The 12,700-nt window shown below is 41.1% G+C and overlaps 1 protein-coding gene across 2 annotated transcripts in view; it reads right to left on the bottom strand.

Moving 5' to 3' along the window:
* The window catches only part of CFAP263 (cilia and flagella associated protein 263), a 33,530-nt gene extending 22,575 nt beyond the window's left edge, over nt 1-10,955 (bottom strand). Inside the window, exons 1-3 of one of the 2 annotated variants that reach the window (XM_014827374.3) lie at nt 10,734-10,955; nt 8,991-9,117; nt 7,843-8,004 (exon numbers count right to left, since the gene is read on the bottom strand). In XM_014827374.3, coding sequence (XP_014682860.1) covers nt 7,843-8,004; nt 8,991-9,117; nt 10,734-10,834 — 390 coding nt within the window. In that variant the 5' untranslated portion in view covers nt 10,835-10,955. The remainder of the gene's footprint in view (nt 1-7,842; nt 8,005-8,990; nt 9,118-10,733) is intronic. The other variant, XM_014827375.3, reaches the window with a different exon arrangement.
* Nucleotides 10,956-12,700: the final 1,745 nt, after the last annotated feature.

The raw sequence follows: 12,700 nt of genomic DNA, 5'->3' as shown, positions 1-12,700 counted from the left end.
TCTATATAGTAGAGAATTTAAAACAGTTGTCATAAAGAAATTCAACAAGTTACAAGAAAATTCAGAAAGACAGTTCAGTAAGCTCAGGAATAAAATTAATGAGCAGAAGGAATACTTTGCCAAAGAGACTGAAACTCTAAAAAAAAAACCCCAAACAAACGCTGGAGATAAAGAACACAATTATTGAGATAACAAATAATCTAGAAACCATAAAAAATAGAGCTGATGTTATGGAGGACAGAATTAGTGAATCAGAGAATAAAAATATAGAAATGCTCCAGGTAGAGAAGGAAAGAGAATTAAAATTTTTTAAAAATGAAGAAATTCTTTGAGAAATATCTGGCTCAATTAGGAAAGGCAACATAAGGATTACAGGTATTCAAGAGGGAGAAAGAAGCAGAGAGCTTATCCAAAGAAATAATAGCTGAGAACTTCCCAAACCTGGGGAAAGAAGTGGACTTACAAGTACATGAAGTGAACAGAACTCCTAATTATATCAATACAGAAAGACCTTCTCCAAGGCATATAATATTAAAACTAGCAAAAGTCAATGACAAAGAAAAAATATTAACGGCAGTAAGGCAGAAGAGAATAATCTACAAAGGGACGCCTATCAGGCTTTCAGCGGATTTCACAGCAGAACTCTTACTGGCTATGAGAGTATGGAATGATATATTCAAAATACTGAAAGACAAGCACTTTCAGCCAAGAACACTCTATCCAGTGAAACTATCCGTCAGATACAATGGAAAAATAAAAGCTTTCACAGATAAACAAAAGCTGAGGGAGTTCATCACCATTAGGCCTGCCTTACAAGAAAAGTTGAAAGGAGCCCTCCCATCTGAAACTAAAAAGCAAATTTTTACAAAACTTCAAGCAAGAACATAAAGAGAATCATAAAATTGCAGCTCTATATCAGAAAAGGTTAGTAAACACTTAATTATAAAATAAAAGATAAAGGAAAGGAAAGCATCAAAAATAACTTAAAACACTTCAATTTAGTCACGAACTCACAACACAAAAAAGAATAGTTTGTGACAATAACTCAGAAGAGGAAGATGGAAGAGATGGAATCTGCTTAGGCTAACGGAGAAAAGAGGCTACCAGAAAACGGACTATCTCATCTATGAAATCTTTCATACAAACCTCATGATAACCACTAAAAAAAAATCGGAGCAGAGCCACAAATCATAAATAAGGAGACAACTAAGAAAACCATCACAGAAAACCATCAAACTGAAATGGCAGTCAGAAATACAAGGAAAAAAACTGTGGAAATAGAGAATAACTGGAAAACAAGTGATAAAATGGCAGTATTAAGCCCTCATATATCAATAATCACTCTAAATATAAATAGATTGAATTCTCCAATCAAAAGACACAGAGTGGCTGGATGGATTAAAAAACATGACCCAACAATACGCTGCCTCCAGGAAATACATCTCAGCTGTAAAGACAAATACAGGCTCAGAGTGAAGGGATAGAAGACAATACTCCAAGCAAATGGCAAACAGAAGAAATCAGGTGTTGCCATAGACAAAGCAGACTTCAAGATAAAAAGCACAATGAGAGACAAAGAAGGGTAATATGTAGTGATAAAAGGGACATTCCACCAAGAGAACATAACACTTTTGAATATATATGCATCTAACACAGGAGCACCAAAGTATATAAAGCAATTATTAATAGACGTAAAGGTAGAAATTGATAGAAACACAATAATAGCAGGGGACCTCAACACCCCACTACATCGATTGTTACATCATCCAGACAGAAAGTCAACAAGGAAAGAGTGGCCTTAAATGAAACACTAGGCCACACAGACTGAATAGATACATAGAGAATACTCCATCCAAAAACAGAAGAACACACACTCTTCTCAAGTTCACATGGAACATTCTCAAAGACAGATCATATGTTGGGAAACAAGGCAAGGCTCAATAAATTTAATAAGACTGAAATCATATCAAGCATCTTTTCCAACCATAATACTATGAAACTAGAAATCAACTACAAGAAAAAAGCTGGGAAAGCCACAAATATGTGAAACTAAATAACATGCTACTGAACAACCAATGGATCAATGAAGAAATCAAAGGAGAAATTAAAAAATATCTGTAGACAAAGGAAAATGAAAGTACATCATACAAACTCATGAGATGCAGCAAAAGTGGTCTCTAGAGGGAAACTCATAGCAATACAGGCCCACCTTAACAAACAAGAAAAATCTCAAATAAGTAATCTTTAACTACACCCAACAGAATTAGAAAAAGAAGAACAAACAAAGCCCAAAGGCAGCAGAAGGAGGGAAAAAATAAAAATTAGAGCAGAATAAATGAAACAGAGACTGAAAAAAAAAATAGAAACGATCAATGAAACAAAGAGCTGGTTTTTTGAGAAGATAAACAAAACTGACAAACCCTCAGCCAGACTCAATAGGGAAAAAATAGAGAAGGCTCAAATAAACAAAATTAGAATTGAGAGAGGAAAATTACAATGGATACCACAGAAATACAAAGGATTATAGGAGAAGACTATTAAAAACTATATGCCAACAAATTGGACAATCTAGAAGAAACGGATAAATTCTTAGATTGACACAATCTCCCAAAACTGAATCAAGAAGAAATAAAGAATCTGGAATAGACCAATCATAGTACAGAGATTGAAACAATAATCAAAAACCTCCCAAAAAATAAAAGCCCAGGGTCAGATGGCTTCTCTGGAGAATTCTACTAATCATTAAAAGAAGAGTTAATATCTATCCTTCTCAAACTGTTCCAAAAAACTGAAGAAGATGGAATACTTCCTACCACATTCTACAAAGACAATATTACCCTGATCCCAAAGCCAGACAAGGACAACACAAAGAAGGAAAACTACAGGCCAATATACCTGATGAATATAGATGCAAAAATCCTCAACAAAATATTGGCAAACCAAATTCAGCAATACATTAAAAGAATTGTACACCGTAATCAAGTGAGATTTATATCAGGGATGCAGGGATGGTTCAACATCTGCAAATCAATCAAGGTGATACACCACATTAACAAAATAAGGAATAAAAATGACATGATCATCAACAGACAGAGAGAAAGCACTTGACAAGATCCAACATCCATTTATGATAAAAACTCTCAATAAAACGGATACAGAAGGAAAGTACCTCAACATAATAAAGGCCATATATGACAAACCCACAGCCAACATCATACTCAATGGTAGAAAATGAGAACAAGAACAGACAAGGGTGCCCACTTTCACCACTCCTATTCAATATAGTACTGGAGGTTTTGGCCAGAGTAATTAGGCAAGAAAAAGAAATAAAAGGTATCCAAATTGGAAAAGAAGAAGTAAAACTCTCGCTATTTGCAGACGACATGATTCTATATATAGAAAACCCTGAAGAATCCATCAGAAAACAATTAGAAATAAGCAACAACTACAGCAAAGATGCAGGGTACAAAATAACTTATGAAAATCCGTTGCATTTCTATACTCTAATAACAAACTAACAGAAAGAGAACTCAATAATACAATCCCATTTACAATCATAACAAAAAGAATAAAATATGTACGAATAAGTTTAACCAAGGAGGGAAAAAGACCTATACACTGAAAAGTATAAGACATTATTGAAAGAAATCAAAGAAGACAGAAAGAAATGGAAAGACATTCCATGTTCATGGATTGGAAGAATAACATAGTTAAAATGTCCATATTACCTCAAGCAATCTACAGATTCAATGCAATCCCAATCAGAATCCCAATGACATTCTTCACAGAAACAGAACAAAGAATCCTAAAATTTATATGGAACAAGAAAAGACCCCAAATAGCCAAAGCAATCCTGAGAAAAAAAGAACAAAGCTGGAGGCATCACAATCCCTGACTTCAAAATATACTACAAAGCTACAATAATCAAAACAGCATGGTACTGGTATAAAAAGGGACACACAGATTAATAGAACAAAACTGAAAGCCCAGAAATAAAACCACACATCTATGGACAACTAATCTTCGACAAAGGAGCCAAGAACAAACAATAGAGAAAGGAAAGTCTCTCCAATAAATGTGTTGGGAAAACTGGACAGCCACACACAAAAGAATGAAAGTAGACCATTATCTTATACCATACACTCGAAGTGGATTAAAGATTTGAATGCAAAATCATAAAACTCATAGAGGAAAATATAGGCAGTACACTCTTTGACATCGGTCTTAGCAGCATCTTTTTGAATACGATCTCTACTCAGGCAAGGGAAACAAAAGAAAAAATAAACAAATGAGACTACATCAGACTAAAGAGCTTCTGCAAGGCAAAGGAAACCAGGAATAAAATGAAAAGACAATCCACCAACTGGGAGAAAATATTTGTGAATCATATATCTGACAAGGGATTAATCTCCAAAATATAGAAAGAACTCATACAACTCAATAACAAAAAAAAACAACCCAATCAAAAACAGGCAGAGGATATGAACAGACATTTTTCCAAAGGAGATATACAGATGGCCAACAGGTACACGAAAAAATGTTCAACATCACTAATTATTAGGGAAACGCAAGTTGAAAATGCAATGTGATATCACCTCACACGCATCAGAATGGCTATAATTAACAAGACAAAAAATAACAAATGTTGGAGAAGATGTGGAGAAAAGGGAACCCTCATATACTGCTGGTGAGAAGGCAAACTGGCGCAGCCACTATGGAAAATAGTATGGAGATTTCTCAAAAAACTAAAAATAGAAATACCACATAATCCAGCTATCCCACTACTGGATATTTATCCAAAGAACATGAAACCAACAATACAAAGAGATTTATGCACCCCTATGTTCACTGCAGCATTATTCACAATAGCCAAGATGTGGAAGCAACCCAAGTGCCCATCAACTGATGAATGGATAAAGAAGATGTGATATATATACAATGAAATACTACTCAACCATAAAAAAAGACAAAATCATCTCCATTTGCAACAAGATGGATGGACCTTGAGGGTATTATCTTAAGTGAAATAAGCCAGACAGAGAAAGACAAACACCGTATGATTTCACTCATATAAGGAAGATAAACAAACACATAGACAAAGAGAACAGATTAGTGGCTACAGAGAGGACGGGGGTAGAAGAGTGGGCAAAAAGCGTAAAAGGGCACATATGTATGGAGATGCATAAAAACTAGACTATTGGTGGTGAGCACGACAAAGCCTATACAGAAACTGATATATGATAATGGACACCTGAAATTACACAATGTTACAAACCAATACGACCTCAATAAAATACTTAAAAAAAAAGCATGCCTCAAAAAAGTTATAGTATCGGGGCCGGCCCAGTGACGCAGTGGTTAAGTTCACACGCTCTGCTTCTCAGCAGCCCGGGGTTTGCTGGTTCAGATCCCAGGTGTGGACATGGCACTGCTTGGCACGTCATGCTGTGGTAGGCGTCCCACATATAAAGTAGAGGAAGATGGGCACGGATGTTAGCTCAGGGCCAGGCTTCCTCAGCAAAAAGAGGAGGACTGGCAGTAGTTAGCTCAGGGCTAATCTTCCTCAAAAAAACATAAATAAATTAAAAAAATTTTAAAAAAAAGTTATAGTATCCATAAAAAGGGGGAAAATAAACAAAAACAGGGCCTCAGGTATTTCTATAAATATGTATTTCCATATCTGAAACACTGTTTAAAATTATGTTATAACATATATAGTATAATATAATATAAAAAATATCTGGAAGGATATTTCACCAAAACATCAACCAGTCACATCTGGAGAGATGGCTTAGTGAGGAGACAAAGAGACACTCTTACTATACACTTCTTTAATTTGAAAAAAGATGTTATAAATGAATATATGTATTGACATAGAAACATTCTATTAAGTGAAATATATAATTTACAAAATAATATCTTTTTATAAAGAAATTCATATACGCCTAGAAAATAATCTAAACTCTAGAAGGAGCTAAATGCAAGAGTCAACAGTAATTACCTCTAGGTGGCAAGATTGTGGATGTTTTCAAATGTTCTTCTTTTAGCTTACCTGTATGTTTAAATTTTGCTAGAAGAAACTTAGATTGCCTTTCAATAGGAAAACACACACACACACATTATTTTAAAGAATAAAATGAGAAGGTAGCCGTAGCTGCAGAGCAAATCACTCTTGTTCAGGCTTTTTCACTGGGCACCAAGAAGCAAAAGTGCCCTCCTTCACTGGCTGGCCTCTTCCTTCCCCATCACATCCACATGCTGGAACATCAATCTGCCTGAAATGCCACGGGCAACACGCCGCTCTCCTGCTCAGTTACCCTCACTGGGGTCCTGCTTTCCAAAACATCAAAGAAAAACTCCTCCGCCTGGCTTTCAAGGTCTCATGGACCTATGCAACCTGATCTCCTAACAAAGCCCCCAAAGCACCCTCTTCTTTAATCTCACTGGCCCCCTCAATGTCGTGAACTTGCCATGTTCATTCCCACCTCCACTTCCTTGCTCATGTCATTCACCTCACCTAGGATGCCCTTTTTTCCCTGTTCCTTAAACAAACGCCACCATTCTTCAAGGCCATGCCACGGCCTATATCCAGCCCCACCTCCTCAACAAAGTCTTCTCTGACCACTCTCGCCTACACTGTGATTTTCACATCACACGGTCTAGCATGTCAGGACAACGCTACCACATCCTGAGCTCCTTTAACATGTTAGAATTCAACAATGCATTTTTGGAAAGAGAGGGAAGGAGGGGCAGGGCAAGGGGAAAAGAGACATGGAAGGAAGGATAGGTTTATGCAGTACAGATGGTTCCATCAATGGAGACACGAGTCCACTGATTTGTCCTCTCGACGCAATGAGCGTGATTCTGTGTGTGCCCACATTTGGAAATAGAAAAATTTAGAAACGCAACAGAAATATCTATTTTTCTTTTTTTTTTAAGATTTTATTTTATTTTTTCCTTTTTCTCCCCAAAGCCCTCCGGTACATAGTTGTATATTCTTCGTTGTGAGTCCTTCTAGTTGTGGCATATGGGACGCTGCCTCAGCGTGGCTCGATGTGCAGTGCCATGTCCGCGCCCAGGATTCGAACCAACGAAACACTGGGCCGCCTGCAGTGCAGCACAGGAACTTAACCACTTGGCCACAGGGCCAGCCCCAGAAATATCTATTTTTCATACAACATGGCTCTCAACTGCAAGCCAACAACTTCAGCCCACAGGCAACCGAATTAACAGTGATTTCCTTCTCTGGAAGAAAACTGACCATGTTGGTTTCCAACAAGACACGGACCATGATCATGCACGCTGTGGATGGAGGGTGACTTACGGGATTTTTCACCCACTCACTGACTTAAACCTCAAACCCCTGGTATTAAGGAATTACTGAATTTTTAAGGGCATTTATGGTTATTATGGTTATACCTTTTTTTAGAAGAATCCATGTCTTAGAGACATATACTGAAATATTTACAGATGAACAATATGTCTAGGATTCACCTCATAACAGCCCAGTGGCCTATTATGAGGAGGGAGTTGGTAGAGATATAGAGAAAACAAGAGTAGCCATATGTTGATGATTGTTGCATGCGGGTGTTGAGTACATAAGTGTTCAATGTGCTAGCCTCTCTACATTTGCATATTTTTGAAATTTTCCATTTAAAAAAGATTAAAACTTGCTGTCTCCTCAAGCAGGTGGTAAGTTCCTTAAAGGCAGGCCCTCACTTTGTCTTGTCCCACTTGTGTTTCTTTCAAAGTACCAACAATTATATGAACATACTATAGGTACTTCCTGACACGGCAGAAGTGGGGACCCAGGTAGGATGGCCTGCAGAGAGAAAGGCATACCTCATGATGCTGCATATCCCGTTCAGCATTCGCTCTCATGTGCCGTATTTCTTCCTTTGTGTCTTCCAGCTCCTTCTGTACAAGCTCACATTTTTGGTCGACACTGAGGCCTAGCGCACGGTCTATACCTATGCGGGATTTGGACCTACGCCTGCCTCGTAACTGTAACGCAAGAAAAACAAAGCCATTGTAACATAGGAATTGGTAATAAAGCAGCCCAACGTGGGCATCAAAATGACCACTCAGACCTGCTAGAAGTTACTCTGAATGACGGGCAGGAGAACAAACTCAAAGTGAAAGGATTCTGGATGTCAGGCCTGAGGTGATGTTTATTTCACAAATCAACCTAAGGCCCTGTGCTAAATACTTCAAAGGGAGGGCTAGGCTTGACAATAAACTGAAAATATATAAGGGAAAGCGTCTCAAGGTGGAAAGACAGTGACCCTGCTATAGACTAGCATTCAAGTCAGTGTCAGGGAAGGCCCGGGGCTCAGTGCTTTCCGAGCTGAACACAGAAGAGAAATCGCATCTTGGGCACAGTGTTCAGCAACAAACAGTCAAAAATTTTCTATTTCCCATGCATTTAAGCAAAAGGTCACAAGCAGGTGACCTAGGGAATGCGTGGGCCTGAAATGGGATTGTTTGGCCCTCAAAGACAGACCTATACACAGTTTTAAATTTAAAAAACTTAATTACTCATATTTGGAAATCAGGAGATTCCACCAAAATAATCCAGATTTCCAGCTTCTCTTGAAAAATCAGCTGCTCTGGCAACACCAGGCCGCCTGGCTGGCCCTTTTAGACGAGGGAGGAACTCTGCAGTGCCCACAACAGGCCCACTTCACTCCTTTATGTGGCTGGCTGGGCCTTGTAAACGTCTGAGTCCTCCAATTTAAGAATTTATGAATTGAAATAACTCATTTCAAACAAACAAAGATATTCTGGGAGAGTCGCTCCATTATTAATTGAACCTAATTCCCTTCATATTCACTTGAAAGAGAAACCTTGAAGGGGAAGAAAGAATCAAAATAGAAAGAAGGTCATACGCTACTTGGCCAAAGAGGGCACGCCACAGGCAGATACATAAAGACCACTTCCACCTAAACGGACAAACAGAATAGAAGAATTCTTACATCTCCATTGTGTACCTGTGCAAATTCTGCTCCTGATATTTTAATTTCTGATAATGGTGGAAGTCGCTGATCCCTGGGCTCCAGTTTATTGTAATATTTCTCAAACATCTCTGTCTCAGTTTTGAGAGCAGAGTTTCCATAGCTGCAAGACAGAGGGTACCTGAGTGAGTTCTACTAACAGGAGTTTAAACCCCAAATAACTAGTACTTAACACTTACTAGCTATGTACAACCTTCTGCAAGACACTTAACCTTTTGGTACCTCAGTTCCCTCATCTGTAAAATCGGAATAACAGCACCTATCCTTTAGCATTGTGATAAAGAATGCAAAGCCTTGAGGACTTTGCATTTAGCCCGGCACACAGTAAGTGCTACTTAAGTATTTAATATTTTTTAATACATCTAATCAACCACAAAATTCAGAACACTGGGATTATATTGAAAATTGTTGCTGAGCTGAAGCTACGATTTCATCTTCAAGTATCTTCTAACCCATTTGTGAAATTCCTTCTGGATTACTACATTCTTGAAGTCACACACATCCACAATCTTCAGTTCTTTCCTCTGGGTTATGTTTCTCAAGTTCTTTTATTTCCAGCACCCAATAAATGAAGCATCCACCATAAGTTTATTATAAATGGTGAAAAACCTTTGACCAGATGGTTTTTAAACAACTAGAAACGAAAAACCTAGTTTATCCTGTATATGCCAAGATTAAGACCTTTTTAACTTCATCTATATATAACAAACATGTTATATACGTGTGTCTATAACACACATACGTCTGCGTGTATATATATATATATATATATATATATATATGAGCGAGAGAACAGCTTTGATATTTTCATATATTACTGAGCTAATTCTTGTTTGGTGGAATTTTAAGATTAGTGGAAAAAGCTCAATGGAAAACCCAATAAATTACAGCGTCTTTCTTTTTCAGCATATTCAAATGTTCTGTGTGAGACCAATAAATTGTACAACTAACCTCAAGTACATCATGGACTCTTGACACCCAATTTATTTGCTATAGTAGATGCAGAATATTGGGCCAGTCACTCTTTGCTGTCCACCTCCATGCTTACACTCTGGTTCAGGCATAGATTGCCTCATACTAAAAGCATCTCAATTGCCTCCTTTCTATCCAGCTGCCACATTAATTTGGGAGGCGGGGTGGGGTGAGGAAGATTGGCCCTGAGCCAACATCTGTGCCAGTCTTCCTCTATTTTGTATGTGGGACACTGCCACAGCATGGCGTGATGAGCCGTGTGTAGGTCTGCGCCGGGGATCCGGGCCCAGAACCCCGGCCGCCAAAGAAGAGCCCGCACACTTAATCAGTACGCCACGGGGCGGCCCCTGGCTGCCACATTAATTTTATCATAGAATGTTAGCATTGGAAAGGGGCTTGGAGGTCACCTGGTCCAACCTGCCGCCACACAGGAGAGGAGCGACCAACCACACAGTCTGGCCCCAGACGGGCCCACCGGGCTCCAGCTCCGGCTTCACCGGCTCGCCTCTGGGCTTCCCGCCAGCGGCCCCGCCCCCTCGCCCCTCCACCCTGCTCCGACTCCATTAACGGCTTCTTAGCTCAGCGGCGGCGGACACACGTGGGGTAGAGCAAAGGCAAGTTCCGTCCCCGCTTTGGGGGTCTCAGTTTCCTCAACGTTCAGCGCGGACTTGGACGGCCTCCACGCGGAAGCAAGGTCCGAGCGCACAGCGGGCGGAGGGCCGCCCCCAGCAGCCGGCCGGCCGGTACCTGAGCTCTTCCACCAGCCCGCACAGCTGGATAACAGGCAGCTCGTTCTCGTCCTCGACCTGCAACTCGGACACCGGGGTCTCACAGGCTTCCCCCGCCATCACCCTGCCCAAGCGGCCCCTGCCAACGCCGAGCGCGGCCAAGAGCGCCGGGTACCAGCGGCCACGCGTCACTCGAGCAGCGACCTAGCGGCGCGTTGCTGGGGCGACCCGACGCGTGCGTGGGGGCGGGGCTTCGGGAGGCCCCGCCCAGCGCTCCCACGCGCCCCCCTCCTCCCCGCCCACCGCTCCCACGCCCTCCCATTCTCCCCGGCCACCTCCGGGCTGACCGGAACGAGGTGGCTGTCCTTGACCAGAACCGAAGCGCGTTCACTTTCACTTTTTCAACAATAGTTCTTAAAATGATAGTAATAGCGGCTGTTGTTTGTTCAGCACTTACACTTGGCACCGTGGTAAGCATGGTTTATGAACATCCTTGCAATAACCTTGTAATAATATCGATTATTCTCTTTATTCTCCAAATGAGGAAACTGAGGCCTGGAAAGTTAATTCGATTTGTCTGATTGTCCTCCTTCCCCTACCTCACTGTGAGGGCTCTACTCTGTGCACCACCTGGTGCTTCATACACGCTAACTGCAGTTTCTCTCAGATACCAATATCCTGCTTTCCTGGAAGAAAAAAACCTGGCTGATTATTAAATGGGTGTAAATTCAGGAGGCATTCCTAAATAGACGCTGAACATCTACTGTGTCCTGAGTATCCTGGGGGGATGTATGGAGCAGGTCATTCTGGCCCTCAAGGAGCTTGCAGTTAAATGAGGGAAATAACCCCTAAACCAGCTGTTGCAACCTGGAGTGATGATAGTCACGTCATGCCTCACACTGTTTCATAGTCATCATCTCATTTGATCCTCAAACAGTCTTATGAAATTAGTATTATTGTTTTCATCTTACAGATCAGGAAGCTGAGGAATAGGGTAGCTAGGGTGAGTCACCTGTGGCCACACAGGAATGGAGTCAAGCTCTAGGGGAACCCAAATCCACGCTGTTAACTTCTACACTAATGTGTGTCATGGCAGGGATCCTCGAGGCAGCAGGGTAGCTGTCTGTCTGTTCCCATCAGGATGGGGGAGGGCAAAGGGCAGGATGGGAAACTTCTCTGAGGAAGAGTGGCCGCTGGATGTGGTTAGAAAGCAAGCTATAATAAATTGCTTGGGGTGAGGGTCAGCCACCGCCTCTGCGCCCAAGGGACGTGCGTTAGTATCAATGTATAGTCACTAAACTCCAAAGAAGGACTTTTGTTTTACTGCTGAGGGTGCACAAGTTTGAGGCCAAAGAGGAATTACTGGAGATGGTAGCAGAGAGCCCAGGCTCTGCCACCACTTTCTTCTCTCTGCTCGTGTGCCTCTGTGGGCTCCGGGAGCAACATAGACCATATTTAGAAATATTTAATAAGCTTGTATACCAGGTGATACTATATGTATGCTAGCCCCAGGAGGGCCCACAGCAAGAAGTGGCTCTGCAGCATGTCCAGGCTATGGTGCAAACAGCCCTGTCAAGTAGGTTATGTGATACAGGAGACCCTATGTTGTTGGAAATATCAGTGGTGGGAAAAGATGCAATGTGAAGCGTGAAGCAAGATCCAGTGGGAGAACCACAATGTAGGACCTGGGGCTTGGAAGAAGACCATGCAATCCACAGCAGGTAATGTCATGCCTTTTGAGAAACAGCTCCTGGACTCTTACTAGACCCTGGTAGAGACAGAACTCTTGACCATGTAACCAGTCGTAACCATGGTGAGCTGGGTTCTGTTGGACCCACCAACTCATAAAGTTGGACAGGCCCAGCTTCAGTCCATTGTAAAATGGAATTGGTTCATCCAGGATTGAATCCCAGCAAGACCAGAGAGCATGAGTGAGCTGCAGGAGCAGGCAGCCAGACCAACATATCATCCACCACACTTGTACCA

This window comes from Equus asinus, chromosome 28 (assembly GCF_041296235.1).
Source record: "Equus asinus isolate D_3611 breed Donkey chromosome 28, EquAss-T2T_v2, whole genome shotgun sequence".
Taxonomy (NCBI): domain Eukaryota; kingdom Metazoa; phylum Chordata; class Mammalia; order Perissodactyla; family Equidae; genus Equus; species Equus asinus.
The sequence above is the reverse complement of the archived record's forward strand: the minus strand, read 5'-3'. Positions and strand labels throughout refer to the sequence as shown.